Source organism: Alexandromys fortis, unplaced genomic scaffold (assembly GCF_014885135.2).
Source record: "Alexandromys fortis isolate MF-2015 unplaced genomic scaffold, M_Fortis_MF-2015_v1.1 scaffold_18, whole genome shotgun sequence".
In the NCBI taxonomy this organism is placed as follows: domain Eukaryota; kingdom Metazoa; phylum Chordata; class Mammalia; order Rodentia; family Cricetidae; genus Alexandromys; species Alexandromys fortis.
Window position 1 is genome coordinate 14,395,518 of NW_026067897.1, and position 27,160 is coordinate 14,422,677.

The 27,160-nt window shown below is 42.9% G+C and overlaps 1 protein-coding gene across 1 annotated transcript in view; it reads left to right on the forward strand.

The window, feature by feature from the left end:
• The first annotated feature begins 2,923 nt into the window (after nucleotides 1-2,923).
• Svep1 (sushi, von Willebrand factor type A, EGF and pentraxin domain containing 1) overlaps nucleotides 2,924-27,160 on the forward strand; it is a 148,890-nt gene continuing 124,653 nt past the window's right edge. The window contains 1 exon segment of the mRNA XM_050163983.1: nucleotides 2,924-4,038. Coding sequence (XP_050019940.1) covers nucleotides 3,505-4,038 — 534 coding nt within the window. The 5' untranslated portion in view covers nucleotides 2,924-3,504.

A 27,160-nucleotide genomic window follows, 5' to 3' on the forward strand; every position in this document is an offset into this window, starting at 1 on the left:
CTGAATTAAAGCCATCTCATTCCATTCATTTCTTTAGGTGATGGTATTGGTAGGTTTTGCAAAATTGGAGCTCATAGGCAAGAATCTTTCTCATCTCATCTGAAATTAAAAAAGAGACTAAGGGTATAGCATGTAAAGAGAAGCAGATTGGGGGACAGGAGAGAGGTAGGGGAGGAAGAAATGGGGGAAGAGGAGGGAGGGGAAACTGTGGTCAGAATGTAAAGTAAATAAATAAATATTTTTAAAAAGAGATGCAGAAGTGGTTCTAAGTGTGTGTGTGTGTGTGTGTGCTTGCATGTGCGTGCGTGTGTGTGTGTGTGTGTGTATGTGTGTGTGTGTGTGTGTGTGTAGGCTAGAGTCTGATGTCAGGTGTCTTCCTCAATCACTCACCGCCATATTCTGTGAGTTAGGGTCTCTACTGAGCCTTGAGCTCACCAATTCAGCTAGACTAGCCAGCCAAGGAGTTCCTGGGATCTGCCTGCCTCTGATTGCAACCGCACATCACTGTGCACCATTTTTTACATGGATTCTGTGATTCTGAACTGGGTATCTCAGGCTTGCCTGCCGGGGATCTTACACAGCCATTTCCCCAGCCCCCTAACACCCACACATGCTCTTTTGTTTGTGTGTGTGGCAGGATCTCACCTGCGATTTAGAACTCTCAACCAATTGCCTCAGCTTCTCAAGTACTGGGATTATTATATTCAGGAAGGCTCTACTCTGCCTCATTTTCCAAGGCTTTCTGAGCCGGGCTTCACCACCCAGGCCTTTCCCCAGCTTATGTGCTTGAGCCAAAAGTTCCTTTTGTTTAAACAAGAAGGAGCTGGATGCTCATTGCTTGCAACTAGAAGGTCTTAAAGCAACTCTCTACCTCCCTGGGGTTTTGTTGAAGGTGGGGGTAAAGGACACACAAGATAGTGCAGGCAGCAGTCGCCATGGACCCAGAATGCCAGCTCTTAGTGATGTGTTTTAAATAACATGGTATAGATGAAATCTGGAAAAACTCTCTTTTTAAAAGAGTTCTAAATTGATTGAGATCTTATCCCCTCTCAGAAGATCCAGATCTTTCTTCATCCCGCTCCTTGTCCCTCTTGTAAACACAGAACAACTCCGGAACGATTTTTCAAATCTGCATTTTCTTCTGATGTAGTCTGACTGGGAGGACTAGGATAGAGTCCCACTCCCTTTTTAGTTCAGGATTTCGTAAGCTGGTACATTCTTGACGGTCAGCGAGAGCTTCTGGACATGGGTCTTGGAGAGCATTCTTTTTTTTTTAAATTAATTTATTTATTTATTAAAGATTTCTGTCTCTTCCCCACCGCCACCTCCCCTTTCTCTCCCCCCCCCCCAATCAAGTCCCCCTCCCTCGTCAGCTCAAAAAGCAATCAGGGTTCTCTGCCCTGTGGGAAGTCCAAGGACCATCCACCTCGATCCGGGTCTAGTAAGGTGAGCATCCAAACTGCCTAGGCTCCCACAAAGCCAGTACGTGGAGTAGGATCAAAAACCCATTGCCATTGTTCTTGAGTTCTCAGTAGTCCTCATTGTTCGCTATTTTCAGCGGGTCCAGTTTTGACCCAGGCTTTTTCAGACCCAGGCCAGCTGGCCTTGGTGAGTTCCTGGTAGAACATCCCCATTGTCTCAGTGTATGGGTGCAGCCCTCGCGGTCCTGAGTTCCTTGCTTGTGCTCGCTCTCCTTCTGCTCCTGATTTGGACCTTGAGATTTCAGTCCGGTGCTCCAATGTGGGTCTCTGTCTCTGTTGGAGAGCATTCTTGAATAAAGGCAGTGGTGTGAGTGGTCAGCATTTACTGAGTACATGCTGTGTTCTGAACATATTCCTAAAAGTTTTACGATTTTATGATTTAGTCCTTAATATGTTATTATTACTCCAGTTTCCAAATGGGCAAAGCGATACAATCAATCAATAGTAAGCCAGGATTTCATGTCAGGGAAATTGATCCAAGAGCCCTAACACCTTGGCTTCCATGCTCTGACACCTCCCGTGTTGATTAAGGAGAGTTGGAGTCCAGTCACTCCTGTCAGAGACCAGGAGAACTCCGGAGTCATTTGATCCCATTGCAGAATAAAAGTAGGCACTGGGCCAAAACCCAGAGGTGATGGAGGTTTATATAACCACACAGGGTTCCTGATTTTTAGCTGAAATCTTTTAACCAAGGGTCCCACCTTTCATGTAATAAGTATGTGCCTTATGCATGTACTTTGAGGGCTTACTTGGAAAAATCATCCCAAGTAACAGCTGGTATTCCCAAGGGTATGTATGCCAGACAGATCCCATTTGCTGAATCAGATCAAAATAGAGGGCTTTTAAGAAAATTCATAGTTAAGAATTCGCCATGAATTTCACACCCTCATGGAAGGCTTGCCTGTCCTTGCCAAGATCAAATCTGTCTTCCCAAGCTCTTATATTTAACCACGGCCAGTTGTAATTACACAAAGTATATGTGTATCTATGTGCATGCACAGAAAAGTATGTAATCATGCATATACATTTCATGTGTGGATGTCGAGTTGGTGGTGGTGATGGTGACACTTTTACTTGTTACAAGTTCCTAGAGGACAGAGTTCGCGTCGGTTTTTCCCCCTGCTCATCCTCTTGGTACCTATCAAACATCACAAACTGCTACAGGAAGGAAAGAACCAACAAATGCATGAATTATCAGATGCAGGAAAGGAGTGCAGGAATTCTGCATTTGTGATGCGCAGGGTGGGCGCCACGTTATTTGTGATAGCCCAGGATTTGAACTGGTTCTCAGGAGTTTGTGCCCTTTGGGGAATTATGCAAATATCCCCTTTGGGCGGCTTAGACACTCCCCACCCACCCCCTAGAGTGGAAAAGAAGCCCAAAAGGTGAGCAAGCAGTTTTCAAGGCACGCTTTCAACCCGGCCAGCCCCCCGCGTGTTTCTCTCTACAATGTTTCCAATTACTGTGGCACTCTCGGTATCCAGATCCATCTCCAGCGAATTCCTCCGCAGCTCCTTGCCAGACATATGGGATCAATCAGTGCGCTTGTGAGGGAATGTTGACAGCGTGACAGGCGAGGGGTTCTGGTGTCATGGAATCTCCAAGAGTCTTTAGCTGGATCCCAGGGAAGGGGGGGGGGAGAGATAGGAGAGAGATAGGGAGAGGAGAGGAGAGAAGGAGAGGGAGAGGAAAGAGAGGACAGACGAAAAGGAGGGAAGTGACTCTGGCTTCACTGCCCCCTTCCTTCAAACGTTTTATAGGCTTCGGGAGAGAGAGGGGAGGAGAGAAACGAAGTAGCCGAGAGCCAAAGGAGCAGAGCACTCCAGTCCCTCCAGAGTCCCGTCCGTCCCCCGAGCTGCCAGAGAAGTCTGGATCCCGTCCCCAGTGTCACATGCAAGGGCTCTGAGTCTCGCGGCCGCTATCCCGGTCCCGTCTGCGCAGCTCCGGCCGCCAGGCTCTTCTCTGGCACTCTCAGGGACTGTCGCCTTGCACTCCCTGGGGCCGCTGCTTGGTCCCCAGCGCGATGTGGTGGTGCCTGGCCTTCTGTTGCTCATCTCTGACACTGGTGTCCGGCTGGACCAACTTCCAGCCCCTGGCTCCGTCGCGCAACTTCAGCTTCCGCCTGTTCCCCGAGGCCTCGCCTGGGGCTCCGGGCAGACTGACCCTGTCACCCGCGTCCGGCGAGGAGGAGGCGATGGGGAGCAAAGTGGAGCGTCTGGGCCGCGCGTTCCGGAGCCGCGTGCGGCGCCTGCGGGAGCTCAGTGGCCGCCTGGAGCTCGTCTTCTTGGTGGACGAGTCGTCCAGCGTGGGCCAAACCAACTTCCTCAACGAGCTCAAGTTCGTGCGCAAGCTGCTGTCCGACTTTCCCGTGGTGTCCACGGCCACGCGCGTGGCCATCGTCACCTTCTCGTCCAAAAACAACGTGGTGGCGCGCGTGGATTACATCTCCACCAGCCGGGCACACCAGCACAAGTGCGCGCTGCTCAGCCGCGAGATCCCGGCCATCACCTACCGCGGTGGTGGCACCTACACCAAGGGAGCCTTCCAACAAGCTGCGGTAAGACCCCCGACCCCCCAGGCCAGCGCACCAGGTTCCTCCCGCCCCAAACTGCCATCCTCTTCTCAGGTGCGGTTCAGCCCCAGCAAGGCTCAACATGCCGGAGGCAAGCTTCTCCAGCCTCATAAACAGGACCATTCTCCTGCTGTCCTTGTGGGGGTGCCTAGGGATTACTAGTTTAAAATACTTAGTGAGGTGTCAGGCTTCTCAAAGGATCCCTTTGACGGATCCTGAGAAGAAGGGACCCCCTAATCTCCCTCTCACATCCACACTTGTGTGTATTCGAGCCCGAACAGGTATGGTTTCCCCAAAACACTGAAGAGGGGCAGGCAGCAAAACGAGGACAGCCCTGAATCTTTTTCACGGTGTAGAAAGAGCACACAGTAACTTCCCTCCCAGCCTTTGCTTTGTTTATTTGTTTGTGACAGGCTCTCCTGTTTCCCACACTGGCCTCCACTTACTACATAGCAGAGTGGGTCGAGTTCTGATCCTCCTGCCTTCATCTCCCAAGCGCTGAGATGACTGCCATTGACCACCAAGACTTTATGCTTACAGGTCTTTAGTAGATAAATGTTTAGCAACTGGCAAAAGTCAGTTCCACCTGGTAGACCCTTATAAAAACGTGTCTTTTTCCTAACTTCACAGTAACACATGGCTGAGCATAATTTGGAACACAGAAAAAATAATTAAGGCAATCCAGCAAGTCAATGTTTGTGGAATAAATGAAACATAAAGGAGCGGGAAACCCCAATAATCTCTTCATCCTTAAAATTCCAGTTGGTATACAGTTAAATATTGTCCCAAATCTATATTTATATATTATTTCAACAAACTTGCTAGCCTAGAGTTTTGCAGCCTGCATCCTTCAGCCATTGCATGTGACCAAATGCACACTAGTTCATACTAGCCTGAGGCAGGACCATGGATGTCTAAAGAGGAAATTGGGTCCCCTGAGTTACAAGCAGTTGGTTGTAAGCTGCCATGTGCCATGTGGATGCTGGTAAGGGAATTCATGTCGTCTGTCCGACAGTGCTCTGACCCCTGAGTCATCTCTCCAGCCTCAGGACCGCTGAGTGTTTTGAACTAAAGTGTAGGCAGCACACATCCATGTCTTTTAAATAAGGAATTTGGGAGGCTCTCCTTGAGTGCTTCTTTTGGAGGGCTTCTTCAGTTCCTTATTTAGTAAACCGTATGAACTTTTTAAACTTCTCAGTCCACGTTGTCACCTCCTCCATTGGAGAGCTCTATAAATCTGCATTCATCTGTCGTGTGCACACAAATAGACGATTAAAAAAAACATTTTGCTAACTTGATAGATAACTAGAGGCATTGTTCTAGAAAGTTAAATTTTATAATTTTTGAGGAGGAATATTAGCTACTATATTTTATGTATGTAACTAATATGTAGCTACTGGGCATTTGTCTTTTTTTTTTTTCAGCCTGGTCATAGCTTTTGCCTTTTTGCTATTACAGGAATATTTGTTTCTTCTTAGTGATTTGTATACACTCTTTTTGTAGTGAAGTCGGGAACCCTTCTTGTATCTGCAGCAAATGTATTTTGCGGCTTGTATTTTACCTGCTTATTACAATGTCATTGAACAAATGGTTCAAGCCTTCTTTGGGTTAAGTCTACCAAAGTTTGCTTTTAAGATCCAAATTTGGGTAACTTTGGAGAGATGGCTCAGTTAAAAGCACTTGCTGCTCTTGCAGAGGATCCAGGTTCACTCCTCAGCACCCAGGTGGTGGCTCACAGCCATACTTAACTCCAGTTCCAGGGGATCCAGCACTCTCTTCAGAGCTCCCTGGGCGTTAGGCATGCATACGTTGTGTATACAGTGTGCAGACAAAACACTCAGACACATATAATAAATAAATCTTATAAACTTTTTTAACAATTTATTTGCTTATACTGTTAGAAGACTGCCTTACTGCTCAAATGAGAAACGCTTTCCACTTAACAGTCTGGTTAACCTGAAACTTTCTCAGGGGTCCCATGCAAAGATGTCTCTCTTTTTTTTTAGTGTTAATTGTCTAGTGTTAGTAATTGTTTAGTGTTAAACAAGCTCACTAGTTTGTTAGTTGAATGTCTCTCTCTTTTTTAAAAAGATTCATTTATTTTCTTGTGTGTGTATGTATGTCTGTGTGAGGGTGCCAGATCCCCTGGAATAGGAGTTAGAGGCAGTTGTGAGCTGTCATGTGGCTGCTGAGAATTAAAAGCAGGTCCTCTGGAATTGCAGCCAGTGCTCTTAACCACTGAGCTGTCTCTCCATCCCCCAGGTGGTTGTCTCTTTAATCACCTAGTAAATGTGCATGGGCACTTGATCCCTCCTGGTCTTCTGGTTCATCCTGTCTTATCTTAAGTTGCACCAAAATGATTTAGTTGCTGTAACTTTACAATGTATTTAAACGTGAGATAGTGGGAAATCTCTTTTGGGTCTTGGCTTTTTCATCAGCCCCCCCTAGGTGTAATGCAACATAAAGTTGTATTGTTTTCATATAGTTCAAATAAAACTAATAAGATTTTTTGTTTCAACATAGAAAACATTGAAGTGATTGGGAGCTACTACATTTTTAGAACAGTATTATGCTCAACTATACTTTTTTATACCAATCAATAGCTGTGGTTTTTTTTTTTCAAAATTCCTGTAAATACTTTAAAAATTTAGACCAATACACAACATTATTATATATGAATCTATCCATTGTGGTATCAAGGATCAAGCCTGGGCTCTCCCATAAGCTGGGTAAGCACTCTATCACTGAGCTCCATTTCCAGGTTTCTTGATTAACTTTTACTATTATGAGGCAGGGTCTCATTAAGTTGCCAAGGCTGGTCTTCTTCTTTATGATCCTCTTGCCTCAGCTTCCTGAGTAGCTGGGATCACAGGCCTACTCCAAGAGGCCCAATCCATCCTTTGCATTTTATTTTAAACAATTGTTTTTGGATTCTCAAAACATTCTTAATTTTTGTGTCTCTATTTCCTTTTCATGCGTATCTCTTCATCATATCTTACCTCATTTCTTCCCTCTAGCATGCCCTAGCCCCGAACCTCCAAATATGTCCCATGTCATGTCATTTCTTTATCTTTATTTTATTTATTTGTTTGCTTGTTTCTTCCTTTTTTTGTTTTCTGTTTTTTTGGGGATTTTTGGTTTTGGGGGTTTTTGTTTGTTTGTTTGTTTGTTTGTTTTTTGAGACAGAGTTTCTCTGTGTAACAGTCCTGGCTGACACTGAACTCACTTTGTAGACCAGGCTGGCCTCGAACTCATGGAAACCCAACTGCCTCTGCCTCCCAAGTTCTGGAATTAAAGGTGTGCACCACAACCACCTGACTTTTATAATCAGCGAAGTCCAGTTAGTGCTGCCATTTGCACATGTGTGTCTAAGACAAAACCTTTATACTGACCTAGTCATTCTTGAACCCCTGGGAACAGGGAATTCTCTTGTCTTCACTTCCCATGTAGTTGGGTGCTTGAAAACATCCCACATACTTGGGGCTACAGACAAGTGCCGCCATACTTAGCAATCAGATTCTTAGTAAAGTCTCTTAGACTCATGTTTTATTTCCTCTTCACAAATTGTACTTTACTAACAATGCACAGAAAATGAAATAATCAGAAAAGTTTCCTGCAAACAAACTGTGGTATGTTGGTGTATAATATGTACATATATGTATGGGTGCATAAATAATATTTACCTAAATGTGAAGGAAGTGCCCATTCTCCTTAGGTTTCTGTGTCGCCCCCTCCCCTCATTTTTTCCAGCCTACTGTTTATAATAGAAAATTCCCTTCTACTATATCAGATTCTTTTATGGTCACATAGTTTCTTGCCCTAAGATTAGCTATTAATTTACATGTAGGCTATTACAAGCAGCATGTTATATATTTGTCCACGTCTCTGATCATCTTGTAAGTACAAACCTCTGAAGGGACATCACTGCATCCGAGAGTATGTGTGTGCCAACTTGCTCAGCAGAAAAGGGCACCAGATTGTACTCCCATGTGTGGTGACCATGCAGTACTAGGGTGCAGAGTGGCCAGCCCAGGCCAGTATTTGAGTACTCCCTGATTTTGTGTGTGAGGGGATGCATTCCCCTACTAGCAAGGCTAAATATGCCCCCGCGCGCTCTGCCCCCACATGCTCTGCCCAGTTCTCCAACTGCTCCTTTCGAGTGCGTGTTTGAACACTCCTGGCTTATCCCTCATTTTTCATCTGGGCGTGGTTCTTTCTCTTCCCGATTGGCAAACACACCTTAAATCTTAGTGTGGCCCTCAGCTGACAATGAGATGCTACCTAACATTTTATCAATCTATTGAATCTGGTTTTCTTTTCCTTTTCTGGCATGCTGTATAACACTTTAAAGGCTTTCCCCATGAAGTAACAACCCAGGGATGGCTTTTTGTTTATTGAAATAGCTGCACCAGGCAGAATTCCCCTTAAAGCACAGCCTGGCCTGCCATCCACTCCCAGTACCTTTCAGACCATGAAAACTGGCTCTATTAATGTCAGCCATTGCCCACTTTGTCAAAGGGAACACGGCTGCCCTGGGAAAACCATACTATGATCCAACTCTTCTCTTTGGTTTGCCCAGGCTTGCTCTGGAGCTCTGAGAATGCTGACCCCTACACGTGGAATGGGGAATGGGTCAAAGACACAATGCTCCTCCTCAAGACCTGCTTTGCTCTGTCTCAGGCTTCCCCCTTCCAAATACTGCAGATTGTCTTGGAAATCAGAGTGGACAAAACCAGGTTCCTGATGTATTGACTCTTTTTGGTGCCACCTGTGACTAGCAAACAGAGGTTTCTCGAATGTTTCTCTTAACTGAACTTTGTCCTGACTTTATTCTCTTTCTTCCTTTTGACTGAGTTATGAGGAGAGACAGAGGTCAGCTGGTTCAGTCCCTGTCCAGCCAGAAACCTACATGCCTTTCTTAAAACCTTTGCAAGCCGCTCATGGGCATACTTAGATATAAAATATGATATTTTCTCCCTTCTCCCCTCTTCCCATCTCCTCCTCTGTTCTCTCCTCCTTTTCCTTCTACTACTATGAGGAAGTCATTCCAAGACCTCAGACAGAACAAAAAGACAAAGACAGTCACACTCCATTTAAGGGGACTCCTGTCACAGTCCCCATAATATTTTACTGTGTGTCTCATTGAGGAAAACTTGTGCTTATGCCCACCCTTAGCTTCAGGAAGCTTTACTAATGAGATGGAAGAGCAGGATAGATGCCGACATATCTGATGGATATCAGAGTCAATAAAATCGTGTTTTTAAAACTTCAGTAGCATGGCAAATTGTCCATAGGTATGAATCATCAAAAACTTCCTATCATATAACTGAAGTCTCATTGGCAGTTATATTTGTCATTACTCAGATGCCATGGTATACATCTCTAAAGCTAGCAGTTGGGAGGCAGAGTCAGAAAGATCAGGAGTTCAAGGTCAGCCTTGGCTTAGTAGCAAGTTTGAGACCAGTTTGATGAGACTGTATCAAACAAACTATGTACATATGTATAAGGAAAAGGCAAAACAACCCTCCAGAATATGAGCAGTATTCATCTACAGGGAATATATTTATCAATTTGAGTGTATATGTTTCCCTCTATTTGTAAATGTAGTTATAGTGATCACGTCCAACTTACTAGGAAGTGAAGTGTCAATCTCGTAGGTGAGCAAAGGGGACCGAAAGGGGACAATGCCTTTGGAACTTCGAGAGGTCCATCCTAGTATGACTGCTTTCAAGTATAAAGTGCTTTTAGTTCTTTAAATATTTATTTGATTTATGTATGTGAATGTTCTGGCTGCAAGGATGTGCGTGCGCCATGTAAGCGCTTGGAAGCAAACCTAGGTCCCCTCAAGAGCAACCAGTGCTTCAAACTGATGAGGCCTCTCTTCAGCCCCTAAAATCCCCCATAAATGTCAGCTCTTCCCCTTAATCTGCACGGGAATGTAGCATCTACCCCACAGGGCAGCTCTACTTGCAAAACCAAGAAGATGTCCAAGTTTCTTGTCTGGAAGTGGAAATGAAAAAAATTCCAGTCTTGCTTTGTCAAATGCCTGAGGCTGTGACGTTGAGTCTGCCGGGGTTTGCAAGCTGTGCTGGATGCAGGAGTCACCGTCTGTACTTGCCCTCCTGCTCACGCCAATGGTCCTTCACTCCCCCGGCAATTCACACCAGATCTTGAGGCTGCAGACACACATAACAACCTGGGTACAGGTGGCGAGGGCTCCTTCAGTGCCTGGAGACCTCTGCAAAAAGGAGACCTGATAGTTAAGCTATGATACCCAGCAGGAGCTGAGGCTGCAAGCAGAGGAAAGAACCAACTCTCTCCCCTGGGTGAGAGGCAGGAGACAGTGGCCTTCCTTGGCTTGTCACACATGCATAGGTCAGTGACTAATGTTCCTTCAGGTGTCCTCATTTTTCCTAATAATGAGCATCAAAGAACATTTCCAGGGAGAAAATGAGAGATGACTTTTTCTTTTCTCTTCTTTTCTTTTGTTTTTTTTTTTTGAGACAAGGTTTCTCTGTGGCTTTGCAGCCTGTCCTGGAACTAGCTCTGTAGACCAGGCTGGCCTCGGACTCACAGAGATCCGCCTGCCTCTGCCACCCAAGTGCTGAGATTAAAGGCATGCGCCACCACCGCCCAGCAAGAAATGTTTTCTAATATCTGATGTTATCCCACATAAAAACCCATCACATCAAACAATCATTTTTCTTGGTTGATTCTCCTTCTGTAGCTCTTCAGCTTTACCTGAGTTGTGAGTTTTGTTCGGTCCAGTCCAAGGTGGGCTCTTGGCTTCTTGACGTTAGCGGAGATGTTTGTTGCTTGCTAGGGGCATCTCTTTGCATCCTTGGCTCACGCGTTTTTGCCTCATACCAAATCATCCTATTTGCACCCTAAAACTGTGCACATTAGTCCCGTGGTACAGCCTCACCTTTCCTGCTGCATCTGAATGAGCCCTTGAGAAAAAGACAGCACCTCATTCACTTATTTCTGGGTCTTCCTTCCCAGCACTGTTTCTACCCAGGCTTTGTCTTTTTAATCACATTTCCCCGAAAATACATGCACTCTTGACTTTTGAGGGTTGCTTCAAAAGGAATGATTTGGGGAAAGTCGTTCCTGGAACTTTCTGGCCTTAAAGATAACAGAGTTAAGGCTGTTTGCACACAGCTCACTCTAATTAGTAAAACCTCACATTGCAAGTAAGCTTCAAGGGACGTTATAGGAGATTTAGTCTTCTGTCGCCTGAGATTCGGTGCCAAGACCCATGGCTGGCAGTAAGGAGCCCTGTGCATTCCACATGTTAATGAGAGGCACTAACAATTGAGAAGAATATGTTCCTCAGAGTTCATGTGTGGATCCACCCCTGCAAAGTCAATCACACCCCTCCCTCCCTCCCTCCCCCCCCCTCCCCGTTCCTCCCCACTGCCTAAGCCTTTCTCCAGCCTTGACAAGCAGGCAAGAAGGAAGTAGAGAAACAGAGGAGAATGGAGGTATTGGATTTTAACGGAGAGTGGTATTCTTATAGAAAACCAGGTCTCTTCCCATCTCTTGTCTTCTATGTCTCCCTTGCTCGAACTGGGCCGAGGGAAGCCCCACAGCCTCTGTGCCAGCTGTTAATTTAGCTGGACCAAAGCCTTGATTTGACTCTGTGACTGGAAATAGAGCCTGGGTCTTGATTTAGATTCGGACAGAAGTCTAACCCAGGAACAGCATCCGAACGTTAGAGGTAGCTGATCTGGGAGGTGATCCAAGCAGCTCCGGGTAGGAGAGGAAGGAAGCGAGACAGGGATAGGAAGGATGCCAATGACAACAAGTGGTAGTTGGTGTTTAATTGCACCGTGGAACACTGGGAGCCAGAGTCGAAGCAAGCCTCAAGCCTTAAGCATCACAGCTGGAGGATGAGGGGAATCGCAGGCCTTCTCAAACCTCCTGTCAGGCGGAGGGTTGAGGGTTGCTGCGGTGGTTAATTCTCTGTCGCCGAGCGATGGTATGAGGAGTCTGGGTAGAAGGAAAAGGTGCAGAGAGGAACGGGCAAGGGCTGGGGCTATGGTGCAGCCGAGGCCATGCATGCGGCGCTGGCTTCAATCCCCAGCACTATAAAACAAAAATGTGTGGTTTTACATGGGAGGAGAGTCACGGAAAGCAGCTGTGCCCGAGTGATGCTCCAAACCTCTAAGCAAGAAAACCACAGTAGCCCTAAAATTGTTACCGAAGTAGAAGGTGAACAAAGACTGGAAGATTCTCCAGAGAGCCCACCATGGGCCAGCCTTTGACATCCCACAAGTGCAGAAAGCACCGCTGACGGCTTTTCCTTATCTCCTCTCATGTTCTCTATTGCAATATTCTCTTTCTCTTCTGGCTTCAAGGCTGAAGAACTGAAGATGGGACTTATCTGGCAACAGTGGCCACCATATCAGCAATATATTTCTTTTCAGGAATTTTGCAAAGTGCTTTCTTTGACATTCCAAAATGTGGGAGAAATAACGCGTGAGCTGCTTTTCCTGTTCTGTGATAAAATCCCCTGCCAGAAGCAACTCACTTGGGGGGGGGGGCGACAGGGTTATTCTGGCTCACAGCCCAAGGGCACAGGCAGTCAAGCAGGGGCAGTTACAGAAGCAGGAACACGAGGCAGCTGTCCCCTTGTATTTGCAGTCAGTAAGCAGGGAGCTAAGAATGTTGGTACACAGCTATCTTTATTCTCATACCCATCTAGGTCCCAAGCCTGGGTGGGAAACGGTGCTTCCCACGTTTTCATGGCTCCTCCCAAATCAGCCAGCATGATCAAGATGGTCTTTTGCAGGTGTCTTACTTTTCTATCGCTACAATAAAGCACCATGACCAAAGCAGCTTATTAAAGAAAGGGTTTAAGTTTCAGAGGGTTTCAGAGCCGAGAGGTCACATCTTACGCCACAACCACAAGGGCAGAGGAAGAGAAAATCCCATAAGTCTTTTGAAACCTCAAAGTCTGCTCCCTAAGCAAGATCACACCCCCCCCCAAGCCTTCCCAAACCATTCCACCAACTGGGACCAATATGAGCCTGTGGGACCAAGTATTCAAATATATAAACCTGTGGGGACATTCTCATTCAAACCACACAGAAGGCATGGCCAGGAACTTGTCTCTTCCACGATTCTGGAGTTGACAATCATCAATCACCACAAATAATACAGGGAAAGTAAGTACCCAGAATCCAGGGCATTTAGTACCTAATTTTCTCATAACACTCATTGGCTTACATTAGATCTCCCCAGGACCTAGAAATAGCACTCACCATAGTCTCGGGGTCCTTGCACAGTGACACATTCAGTAAGGTAATGCTGGCACAGTAAGGGTAATCTGGCATTTCTCTGACTTCTCTTCTGCTCCAGAATGGTGCAGTTAGGATTCCTAGAGGTGCTCCCCTTTTTAAGTCAGCAGCAAGTTGGAGCAAATCGCCTTCCTGTGGGAGCAAGAGGAAGCATACAGGTATCGAGCCCTGTAGCTTTCTCCTAAAATCTGGTTAGGGAACCATAGTTCAGCTCCTATAAAGAGAAGGCTGTGTGGTGAGCTCAGAGAGAATCTGCATGCTTTAGGCTTTGGAGCAAATGTCCCCTCTATGTCACCATCAATATCACCTTTAGCCATCTCTAGGGTCTTCATCAGTATAGGGGTTGGGAGCCATTCTTTTCCATTCCCTGTCCAGGCAATGCCAAGTCCTTCTTGTGTCTGGTGGAAGTGGGCAGTTAGTTGTTGAAGAATCACACTTTTCCAGAATCTCTGGTTCTGCTTCTTCAGCCTCCATAAGCAGTCACAGCTCTCAATAAAAGGCTGGTTGTATTGTAACCGACACTTGTCAGGTCTGTTCTGGCAACACAGTAGAATTAAATCATTACAAATAGTGGGAGTGACGGGTAATTACCAGGTCCCCCTCTAAGCACTTTTCCTGTGTGAGGTGACGAAACCCCCACAAGAGCACACTTCAGTTAGGTTATATATTACTGTTATCACCCCAAAGTACAGGGGACACAATGGAAGCGAGTAAGACTCAAGGTCATACTGTGGATAAGAGTGTGAACTGGAATTCAGATCCAGGGAGTCTACACGCAAAGCTACCTCTGTAGTCTACACTGTCTTGTCAGGAGGTCTAGTGCATTCAAGATGTACTCATGTGAGTTTGAGGGTGATGTTGATTGATGAGTCTTTCTGGAGAAGGCAGCTGAGAGAGGAACCTTGGATGTGGGATGCCGTTCTGTATGCTGTGAATATGTTTTATTACAATGGGTTAATTAAAAAAAAAAAAAAGCTGTTTTGACCTCTGGCAAGGCAGAATATAGCAAGGCAGGAAATCTAAGCAGAGATAGAGGAGGAAAGAAGGCGGAGTCAGACAGATGCCATGTAGCTGCTGAAGGAGAAAGATCCAGAACCTCACCAGTAAATCATGAGCCTCGTGGTAAAATATAAAATAATAGAAATAGGTTAATGTAAGATGTATGAGCTAGTTAATAATAAGTCTGAGCTAATAGACCAAACAGTTTGTAATTATTATAAGCTTCTGTGTGTTTCTTTGGGACTGAATGGCTCCAGGACCAGGCAGAACAGAAACTTCCATCTACAAACCTTGGTAGATAGATCACAAAGGCAATGATAGAACAGACACAACCAAGACCCATGAGCATTTGGAGACTGCCATTTTTATTGATGCTGTCAATCCCTATTGGCCCTCACTGGTTCTGCCCTCTTTCAGTCCAGATAATTGCTTTTCTTGTGTGTGTGTGTGTGTGTGTGTGTGTGTGTGTGTGTGTGTGTGTGTTTGGTTTTTCAAGACAGGGTTTCTCTGTGGTTTTGGAGCCTGTCCTGGATCTAGCTCTTGTAGACCAAGCTGGTCTCGAACTCACAGAGATCCACCTGCCTCTGCCTCCCAAGTGTGCTGTAGTTGGATCAGTTCCCACCCCCCACCTCCCATGCCAGTCACTGTAGAATCACCTGTAGACATTGTGGGATCATATCAAGTATCTTTCCAAGTCTCCCTTATTTGTCTAGATTTTTTAATTATCAGATTTATCTTATCCAAGATAGCACTATGTCATATTCATTATTGAAATAAAAATATAATTCAAGAAAAAAACTTCAACATTTTTAGTCCTAGACACCTTAAATGCTACTATCAATCATGCAGCTCAAGATTAAGTTTATAAATTTAATTGGTCTTTCAGCTAAATTTTATTTATTCTAATTTGAGATCTTCAAAGTTTACTCCCCTTCAACACACAAATATCTTTCATGTACTCTATGTATTAAACTAGGGGTTTTTTTATAAGTGTAATTCATTAAAAAAAATGTGTGTGTATGTGCCCACATGCACATGTTGGTGTGCGTCTGCATACTGGTGTGTGTGTGTGTGTGTGTTCGTGCACCCTAGTAAGTGTGCATGCTGTTGTGTATGTGTGTGTGTGCGCACACATACCTCGGTCCAGGCATGAGTTACAATGTGTGTGCAGAGGTCAAGGAACAATTTTAGATGCTGGTCCTTACCATCTAATTTGCTTGAGATGTAGTTTCACCTCCATCCAGTTTCAGGAGAGTGTCTTGTCTCTGCCTCCTGTCTCACCACAGAAGCACTAGAATTCCAGGCATGTGGGCTACTGAATCCAATGTTTTTTGTGGGTTCTGGGGATCTAAACTCATTCTCTAAAATGTACCCACTAAACTATCTTCCCAAGTCTCTAAAGCATTTCCTAAAAAGCAGTCATTGTTCTAAAGGTATGAGTGCAAGTGAAATGATCTCCTAAAGACAACAATCTGTTCAAAATAATTTAAAAGTCTACACCTTTGAACAATGACACATGTAAATATTTTAGCAGTCCATGGTTGACAATTTAAATGCAGACATCAGTTGAGTAGAACCAGAAATATTTGGGACTTCAGAATTTATTTTTAATTTTGGAATATTTGTATGTCTATAATGTAGTATATTGGAGATGGGACTTAAGTCTAAGCATGAAACTTGTCTACATTGCATGTACACATAGCTTGAAAGACTTTTTATAGAATGGTGTCAATGATTTTCCTTGTGGACAGAAGTTTCATCGTTGTAATTTTGTGCTCATGACATCAGTTTAAAGCTGGAACATTCCTGTTTTGTAGCATTTTGGATGTCAGATTCTCAGATTAAGGGTCCTGCAATCCTGTACTTGTAATGCAGCATCTAATCCACAAATAAAGCTCAACCCTAAATCATTTAAAGGACTTTAATTTCTGCTTTCCAAAGATATAAACAGAGCACTTTATTCCATGTTTAATTAATGTAGTTATTTGTGCAAGCCAGTATAAAGGAGAAAAAATACAACAAACTTCCAAATATCATTTACTTGGAATGCTAATAGATGTCACAAATTGAATGTGTTTTTAAAAATAAATTTATGTAACTACAACAAATAAAAGACATCATAAGTTCATGAACTTAAAAGTCTTCCTTCAATCCTTACCCCTTTGAGTTTCCCATTTCTTAGTTGATTTGACTTTTAAAAAAAAAATCTCCCTGGCTTTGTGAAGTGCTGCAGACGAATGCTATTAAAGCCCACGTATTTTCAATTGAACAATTAGAGCTCCTGCATCTTTCCTGTATTCTAACCACCTGCTGATGTTTTCCTTCCTGGTTAATAAAATGTCTCGTAAAATGCATCATTCTTTCCTAATGACTTTGCATCATAAACAATACTTTCTCAGGAATTCATACACTTGAGTTTTCCAAACGTTCCCACCATGCTGCCCAGAGTCTGACACCCATGTGGAAGGAGAGTTGACCTGGTAAACTTCTCTAGCATCTTCTCTACTGGAAACATTGAAGCATACCAGTTAAACCATTTCTTCTCTGTGTGGGTTTTTCACGCATGTCAATTAACAGCACTCTTTACTGAGAATCACCACGACCCCATCCCCACTTGACCACCCATGGAGGTTGCCAATCTCTGGCTTTATCAGTCTCTCACAGGTTGACATGACTCCTTTTGGTTTCCCTCCTAGGGATTTGCATTAAGGCACAAGGAGCCCAACGAGAATAAAGTTCTGCTCTGTTTTCTTTGTTTTACAAGTAGTTAAGGAATATAGAGTCAGTACACAGGGCACAGGAGTCCCACCAATGTAAGGAAAGTGAGCAAGAACACGCAGAGAGGAACACACAACATGCTGTGCCCCCCCCCAACAGAGAGCAGGTGGAAGACTGAAGGGGGAGGAGCCACATCTCTTCCTAGAGACCTCTTGTTTCTCCTTCCAGTCTTTTCTAGGGTTCTACTTTTCTCTCTGACCTTCGGTTGGGAAAGATATTCTTGTGTACAACTCTTGTTGTACACAAACAAAGTGTAAACACTTTGTTTAGACCAGCTAAGTAGACATTCAATCCTTATGAACCACCAAGTCTGATTAAGGCATCTTTTGAAATTTTTAAATTTTAAAAGTGATCATGGTCAGATTGCATTATATACATGCATGATATTGTCAATAAGCAAATGTTAAGATAAAAAAGAAAGTGCTGCATTTGACTTTGAAAATTAGGCAACACAGTATTTGTTATTTTTTAATAAACTGCAATCTAAGAAGGTTATTAGAATAAAAAACCTTTAAATCAATGATAACCATGATTTTTCAATTAACTTGCATATATATTTTAGATGAAGCAAGAAAATAAGACTTTCATAGTTTTGATTCTTATCCTTATTTATATTTGTGTGGATTCATTGGTACTTACATATAATATATATAAAAAAATACTTCCTAATTTTTACTTCTGAATTTGGATACTAAACAGTTTCCCATACAGGAAGATCTTCTAAATAGCATGATTCAAGTATAAGCTATCATGTACACATAACCATGACTGAACTTTTTAAAGTGTATCTTTGGTGTATCTGCAGCTCCGGGGATGGACCCCAGGTCCTGACACACACTAGACAGGTGTACCACTGAGTTACATCCCTAGCCCACAACTGATGTTTTTAATCTATTCATGTTCATTTGTTACTATAACATTTTATAATTAAAATACTTACTTAAACATTTTTTCTCATCATCTCTATTCTTTATCTTGATTTTCTTCCATCTGAAGTAGGATCTTTTTACTACAGATTTACCTCTGGTTTTTTTTTTTTCCCCATCATATTAGTTGGCATCCCCACTCTTCCGTAATGGAGACCTTTGTCTCATTCTTGAGTTTAATGAGGGTTTTTCAAACATTATTTTGGCCATTAGTTTCATGATCATTTTTATTTGTCATATTAAGTAAACATTCTTCTATTCTTTGTTTAAGTCACTTGAAAATTACAACTGTGTGGCCACTTCCCAATGATAGTTGTAGTACTTGAGATTGCCTTTGTCCTTTGATTTTTGGATGTGAATCACAGGAATAAATTCTTTATATTTGGTTTTTGATCACTAAATGATATTTGATAATATTGTATAGGCATTTAATACATCAATTACTATTATTTGTACTAGTGTATGTGTGTGTGTGTGTGTGTTGCTTAAGTGTGCCACGGTTCATGTGTGGACATCAGAAGATAACTTGAGGAGGAGTAGGTTCTCTCTTTCCACCATGTGGTTCCTAGAGGAACTGAATTCAGGCTTGACAGCAAGCACCTTGCCAGCTCGATTGAAGTTGTTTTAAGAAAATTTTCACGTCAACAATGCAGTTTACTTTGGTATTGTCTGTGATAGGGTGACAATGTGATTGTCTGAGATAGGGTAACAATGTGATTGCCTGCAATAGGTAGCAGTGTGCTTGCCTGCAATAGGGTGACAGTGTGCTTGTCTGTGATAGGGTAGCAGTGTGCTTGTCTGTGATAGGGTGACAGTGTGTTTGTCTGTGATGGGGTAGCTATGTGCTTATCTGTGATAGGGTGACAGTGTGTTTGTCTGTGATAGGGTAGCAGTGTGTTTGTCTGTGACAGGGTAGCAGTGTGCTTGAATGTGATAGGGTAGCAGTGTGTTTGTCTGTGATAAGTGAGCAGTGTACTTGCCTGTGGTAGGGTGCTTGGTATTCTGGTGACTCTGCCTTTACCATTCAGATTTTCTGGACCTCTGGGTGGAAGGAATGGATGTTGGAGGTTGGCATGAGTAGGCAGTTGTTGGTCCTTGCAAGCCTGTTCTGTTGTTTTATAGTTGGATTAGGTCTGCTACTCATCAACTCCAGTGCACACCACTTTCTAATTTGATGTACGGTCCCAATGGGTCCATTTCAAACTGATGCGTGTCCTTGTTTAATAACTAAGGCATGTATGTGGGTGGATGAACTCTGGATCCATAAATCTGAGACTAAGTTCTCCTCTGAACTTCTGGTTCCTCTGTGATTTGATTAGACTATCACAAAGAGCCTAAAGACTCCCTGAGCCAACATTTTTTTCTCATTCTAGAATTTCAGTCGATGAAGGTTGAGTAAATACTTATAATAAATGAGACTTACTAAATATGATTCATTTGAAATTACAAGATTAATGGGAAGGCTCCATTACTGTAGAACACTCTACTTACATTTCTAACATTTTTGTCCGATTTGGTTAGTGCTTCTTTTCCCTCACCAAATAGCAAACACAATTAGGAAACACTCAACACAGTGCCTGGTATATTATAGAGATCCAATACAGATGTGCTGAAATGGTCTTGAAGATGATATTTGTCAGTTTTCAGTTCAGAAGAGCTCCACGAGATTCACTCTGACAGTTTTGTGTCTTGGGTTTTTTATTTTATGCTATTGGACCTATAAAGAGCAAAAATTATACCATGTATTGACTTGTTCATTTGCAGGTTTTCATGTTAGTCTGGAGACAGGGTTTCATGTAGCTCAGGCTGGTTTGGAATTCCTGATCCTTCTGCTTCTGTTCTGGATTACAGGAATATATCACCATGCCTGGCTCCCAGTCACCAAGAGAGTAAGAACATAAGATTAATTTTTCACATTTAAGTCTACTTTAGGACATAGTCAGACATACAAGCGTCAACCTTAATTTGATAGAGTCACAGTGACAAAAGATGAACAGGGTCACCAAGATGGGTTTGCTTTGTGACAGAAGAATTAGAAATTTCTACAAGATAAACTTTGAGTCTAAACTCTGATAGATTAGTAAAAGAGGGTGGGACATGTTGGAAAAATGAAGAAGAGTTGTGAGGAATTTTCAGGTCAACCAATAAGAAGGGATTTTCCATTCCAAAATCCCCAACTGGGCTAAACCATAGCTAATCCAGAGTAAGGAGGTGGCATAGAAGACTCAAAAAGAAGCAGGCATGTGGGAAGGGAAGTGGCTAAAAGGATTATTTAGGATTGAGTTTCACTTTGCAGACTGATTAATAATATTGAAAGTCTGAAACGTGACTGCATTGGATTTCAGAAAAATAACCTTCATGGCAGGTCAGAAAATGGGCTTGAAAGAAGAAGCCCCTTCTCTAGAGATGCTCAAATGGGCACCTGGAGCGAGGCTGGGACAATGAGATGAAGAGGTAGGCAGGTAATGTGGCTGAAATACGCTGGTTTGGGTGGCCACTAATAGTGATAGAGCAGAACAAGGGCATCATAGGTTACTCCAGGATGGTAGTCTCAGAAGGCAGGGGATTGGGGCCCTCTTTTGTTGAAATTGGAGCGGCGGGTCTGTGTCCCCAGCACCCCAGCCGCCTGGCTAGCTTATGCCCACAATAACAACACACAAATTGTATTCTTTTAAACACTGCTTGCCCATTATATCTAGCCTCTTCTCGGCTAACTCTCGCACCTGGACTAGCCCTTTTCTAATAATGTGTGTAAGCACCCCAAGGTGCGCTTACCGGGAAGATTCTAGCCTACGTCCATCCTGAGTCGGAGCTTCCTTGCGTGTGTCTCTGAGAGCAGATCCATCTCGCGTCTGTCTGAGGAGTCTTACCTCACTTCCTCTTCCTCCTGTTTACTCCTCCCACCTATGTTTTAACCTATCAGGGCAAGCAGTTTATTTAATTAACCAATGAAATCAACAGATTGATATATGACACTCCCACATCACTCTTTGGGTGGGAACCTTTATTGGTGCATGAACTGAACGAACTGGGTTTGCAGCCCCTGTCACACGTTCAGGTAGAGATGCCCACGAAGGGAATCTTGGAACTTCATGTGGCGGCATCTTGGAGTTTAATTTGGTGTAGGTTTAAGAGCCATTGACTTGTCAGTGAGACTCAAATGATATTTTCTGGGAAAAGCCCAGAGGAGAGGAAAAACAGAAAATACGAAAAGGATGCAACTCTCCATGGTAGAAGTGAGTAAAAGTCCTCTAAGTCCACTATCAGGAGGCAGTCGAATAGTTTGATGTGTGCTGTCCACCACACTCAAACACAGGCTTGCACACTTACACAAATACATAGGTTTACACGCTTACACTCACATAAATACAGTGCATGCACACTTCAGTGCTCATTCGTGGTACTTCCTTGTATTTATTTAACTGATATTTCTTGTTAAAATTAATAGTTTCTGATTTTTTTTACTGTTTCAAATTACGCTGAAATGCAAACCCTTTTGTCTATTTGTGTGTGTGTGTCCATGAGTATTTAATTAGGACAGTTATAACTGTAGTACTTACTGGCAAATTGTGTGAAAAATGTAAGACTTTGATCACTTTCTCAAACGATACTCCATATGTCAGGGTTCAGGTGTCTTTCCCATCAGTCTCTGCCTTGCCACATATTTAATAACTTAAAAATATTTAAATAACCACAACCATGTGAGAAGTCAAAAAGAATGCTTTTATTTTTACCTATCATATTTTGGCATTAATAAAACTAAATATTTTTGTATATTCTAACAGTAGCCTGCTTAACCTCCCTCCTCTTCCATCCCTTCCTTCCTTCCTTCTTTTTTTTTTTCTTTCATTCATTGCCTTTGGTTTGGGCAAAACACACACCTAGTTTTCTGTTGCTTTTCTCTTCCTAGTTAGATATCTGTAAATTTTCTTTGTCTTTTAAGGATAGTAAAACATTGTGATAAACATGATGTGTATGTTTGTTCCTTCTTTTCTAATGTTGATTAGATGGATAGATAGAGATTTATACAGAGAGAGAGAGACGACTAGTAACAAAACAAAGTAACGGTTTCTAATGATATGTCTTAGAATCTTCACTAGAAGTTTCAAAAGAATCCTAAGTAATGGTAGAAAAAAACTGAATCACCTTTGCTACTTGGGATCTGCTAAGTTTTTGCAGTTGGTCAAAGTTTCTACTTTTGTCTCAAGATAAATAATTTAGGGCTAGCAAGATGACTCAATGGATAAAAGAACTTGCCACCACACCTGATGATCTAAGTTCAGTCTCCATGTCCCACATGGTAATGAAGAATTGATCATTGTGCATTATCATCCAACCTCCACACATGTACCATGGCATGTCCATGCCCCCCACCACAGCTAATCAGTAGACAAGCATCATTAAAAATTCAGATTATATAGTTTGTATGAATTAAATAATTTTTCATAATGTATCCATTGAAAAAGCAGAAAGTTTCATTAACTTTTTGAATATTTTAGTCATCTTCTTACTGTAAAGCTGCATGTTGTATCCTTCTAGATGCTCAAGTTGATTTTGCATTCCTCTCATTTATAGGCTCTCAGAAACCTGCTCTAGATTTTCTGTGTTTGCTTGGCCTGGAGTGAAAATACAACTCTCTTGGTCTGTCCTGGCCAATCGTGTAGCCTTTGGCAATGCTTGTCTACTTAAATATTAATTAATTAAAATTAAGAACAATTATCAGTTTGGTTCCCTACTACAATAGACCCAAGTGCTCAGCAATCACATGTGGCAAATGTCACTGTGTTGACACACAAGTAACCTGCTGTGCTGTTGTTTCTGTTACCTTGACAGAAACCAGGGTCACTCGAGAAACTCCACAGAGAAAATGTCGCCACCAGGTTAGCCTGTAGGCAGATCTGGGGGACATCTCTTTAATTTAATGGTTGGTTTGGGAGTGCCCGGTCCATTGTGAATGGTGTCCCCCTCTGCTCTGTAGATGGTACTTGCTCTAAGAAAGCAGACTGAGTGAGCCATGGAAAGCAAGCCAGTCCACAAGGTTCCTTTATAGCCTCTGCTTCAGCTCCTGCTTCCGGGTTCCTGCTTGAGTTTCTGCCCGACTTCCCTTCATGATAGAATATAAACTGTAAGCTGAGGTAAAGCCTCCTCCCAAACTTGCTTTGGGTTGTGGTGTCTTCTCACAGCAACAGAACACTAACCAGGACCACTGCCAATCAGAACAGAAAGTTCTCCTGGGCAGCGCTCACCTTGCTCATCTGCATTCAAGCTAACACAGCAGGTAGCTTATGCATGACCCTTTCCACTGTTCACTTGGGTTGCTTATCAGCTTATTTTAATAAAGATAATAATGGCCATAATGACAATAATAATAGGTAGGAACATTAATAGCCATGGGTTCCAAGCGCTTTATTCTCCTAGATGTTTATTGTTTGTGGCAAATGGTTTACCAAAACATATATTTTTGTTTAAAGATAAACAAAATGAGAGACAAGCACTCTTTCTGGTTTCCTTTCTTATTCTCTAATAGGTATTATAAAGATGGACTGTAGATAAAATAAAAGAATTTACTGTGGGGGAAAAAAAAACTAAATCCTAGCATGCATTTGTTGTATGCCATTAGATAAATAAAAACCAGCTTTAGAGAGGCGAAAAATGGACAGAAAACAGACAAGACAAAACTAACAGAAAAAAGGAAAAAAATAGAGGACTGAGTAAGAGAAAGAAATGTTGAAGCTGGAAAGATAAAGTGCATCGCTAATATCAACCCTTTTAGAAGAAGAAGAAGAAAAAAAAAGAAGAAGAGGAAGAAGAAGAAGAGGAAGAAGAAGAAGAAGAAGAAGAAGAAGAAGAAGAAGAAGAAGAAGAAGAAGAAGAAGAAGAAGAAGAAGAAGAAGAACCTAGAATGGGTGACATCCACAAGATGGTGAATCAACAGGGAAATTTCATTTCCTATAATCTCCAGAATATTCATAAAGAAAAATTCCCAAAGAACATCAGGCAGTGTAAAATGAAAATAGCAGCTAGAACTTGAAGAAAGTTGGCACGTGAAGGTGAGGGAGTCCTAATGTCACTTTCCAGTACTCAATTTGTGCTTAATGGTTCCCAGCAAGAAAAAGCACCATGTGGAAATCATGTGGAAACTCTGACTTGATTTACTAATCTGTTCCAAGACAAAGAGGTCCTTGGACACAGTCACAGGGTGGCTTTGTCCTCCATATGAAACCATTAGAGGTGACTAATGGCCTTCTGTAGTTGGCATCTTAGGACAGGCTGGCTGTAATGGCCAGTTGCAGTTTGGTTCTCGCAGTGGCTCGTGCTGTGTCCTGCAGTTTAACAATCAGGGTTCAGGAGAAAGTGTTGTCTGCTTTTCCTGTCCCCCTCCTTTCATTTCCATAGCATTTTTTGCAGCCGCTCTTTGGAGGGGAAAAAAAAAAAGCTTTGGGTAGGGGCGCCAGTGGGAGCTTGTGTGAGGGTGATGGATCTCCCTGTTAAACCTGAATTGCACAATCCTGCATTTTTATCATTCTGATGACTATTGCTGGACGCAGGAAGCCTGTTTCCTTGCCAGCTGTTTATACTAGCAAATCAGAGGCTTGATACAATGCAGATGGTGATAACCTTTTGCCATACAGAATCCATGTCCAGTTTTTTCTTTGGCAGCAAATTCTTTGTCTCATTCAGCATTCTGGACGCTCCCCCCCACCCCAGAAATGTAGCAGATGATGTAAACTATTTCAGAAACACAAAAGAAAAATGCCAAGCTTCTACCACATTCCATGGCCATTACCACAGACTCGTTTGGCTGTGAAGTCTTGGTATGAAAAATGTTTTATTGAATCGTGTTTTAATTCAAGAATAATGGGACAAGAAGATGGGGAGAGCTGTAAATCATTTTCAGTGATGCATCCTCCCTCGTCCATCTTTCAAGCACATTCCAGACCCAGATCTTGTGTAACTCTTTGCCTGGACCGCTGATCCTGCCATTATTCTCGCTGTCTTCAGTTCCATGTATTGACTTGCCAACAGAGCTGATGGCTCCTGGAAATACCCACCAACGCCTCTGCAAGAGAAAAATAGCAGAATCCCAGCTTAAGGTTTTGTGGGTATTTTGTTTGTTTTAGATTTATTTATTTTTTCTTAGTGTATACAAGTGTTTGATTTGCATGTGTTCCCGGTGTCCATGGAGGTCAGAAGAGAGTATCAGATTCCCTTGAACTGGAGTTATGGATGGTTTTGAGCAACCATGTGGGGGATGAGAACTAAGCCTGGATCCTCTGCAACAGCAACCTGTGCTCTTAACCACTGAACCATCTCTCTGCCTTCCACCCAGCTTTGGGTCTGTGTGTCTGATGAGCAGTAACTGTGAGAAGGATGTGCCGATGTCCACTCAGACCTGAGGGAAAGGCATTGGGGTCAACTGAGGCTAACATTCCAGAAAAGGATTTGTTCATTCTGAGAGGCACAAAAAGAAAATTAAATTTTAAGTATCATTTTAAATGTTTGTTATTCTTTGAAATATTCAGATATTTATACGATGTTTATTGATCATATCCACCCTCTATTACCTCTCTCCAACTCCTCCTAGAGAAAATTTTGTACAAATCTTACACATGTTTACACACTCACATTCCTCCTACTTATTCAGGACCAACTCCCTCCAGCATCTGAGAGTTTACCCACTCGGTTCACTGAACAAATGCTTATGAGCACATACTTCACACATACACTACTCTTGATAGCATGATCAAAAGGACCACAGTGAAAAAGAAAACGTCCTCTTCTCTCTTTCCCTCTTCGTCATTGTGCTCTTGTTTTCAATGTCTTGCTTACAGCTAGCAGCCATGCCCTCATCAACTGGCCATTCAAAATGACCACGAGCACTATGGAGTGTCTGTGGAGATGCAATTGTGGCTTCCGGGTGAAACTAAAAAGAGAGAGTGTCTATCTCTATCTTTGTTCATGGCGGATAGCAAAGATGAGGCAGACACAACCGTCTGCCTCCTGGAGAGCTGGAAATGAAGGTTTGCCCTCCAAACATGGAAAATTTGGATTTTACAAATTGCCTCATGTCATTCCAAACAGATAACTGGGCTTTCCCCCAGAAACAGTACTGAGTATGTGTTCATATGGATGTTTCAGTCCATTCCAATTATTGTTTGTGCTTGTACAACTTCCCCCTTTAATGCATACATACTACAAATGTAAACACACACCCCTGTAAGTCTAAACTTGAGGTACTTAAGTGCATCCAATTTCTCATCTTTGTCCGCACCCAAGCTGCCCCTCGCTGCTGTGCGGAGGGGGGGGGGCTCCGCAGCTGCCCCTGGTTTCTCCGGCTTGTCTGTGCTAGTTCTTAGGCTTCTTTGTCTTCTGTCATGAGAAGCCCCAGCCTGTGTTGTACATTTCCTGCCCTCAGACGGAAATAAAACACTTTCTTCACAAATTTCTGGCACCTTCTAGTGGGCAATGGTATTTAGAGACTGCAGCCAGCTCATTTCTACTGGGCTTGGTCCTTGATTGTGAGTGTGTGTGTGTGTGTGTGTGTCTATCTGTGTGTGTGTTGTGAGTGTGTGTGTGTCTTTGGGTAGATTCCTAGAAGTGAAATTGCTGGGTCAAACAGAATTTAGAGAAGAATTTCATGAGCTGATTCTCAAGCTCAGCTGACAAAAGAAACCTTTAAGTCTAACCACAAATACTTTAAAAAAAGAAAAAGAAAAAATAGTTAAAATTTCCTTTCCAGTTATAAAAAAAAGACTATAAACCAATCGCACCTCAAGTTCTGTGGCATTAGCCAAGGACAGACAGAAAGGAGAGGCTCGATTAGGGAATAGAGTGGGGGAAATAATTCTCTAGCTGAGTAAAAATGGAGGTAGTCTCCGCTGTTCACTAAAGCAAGGCAAAATTCTAAGTGTATTTAAGAATTTTATAAATAAGAATTCTATTGCAATGCACAGGAGAACACTGAGCAGGTTTGGGGTGAGGAGGAGGCAGCAATCGCTGCGGCCTTCTCCCAAGCGAAGGCGGAGCTGCTCTTTACTGGTAGCTATAGACTGAGATTGCTGTCTGGCTCAGCTGCTGAGGACTTTAAATAGCCTGCCCTCA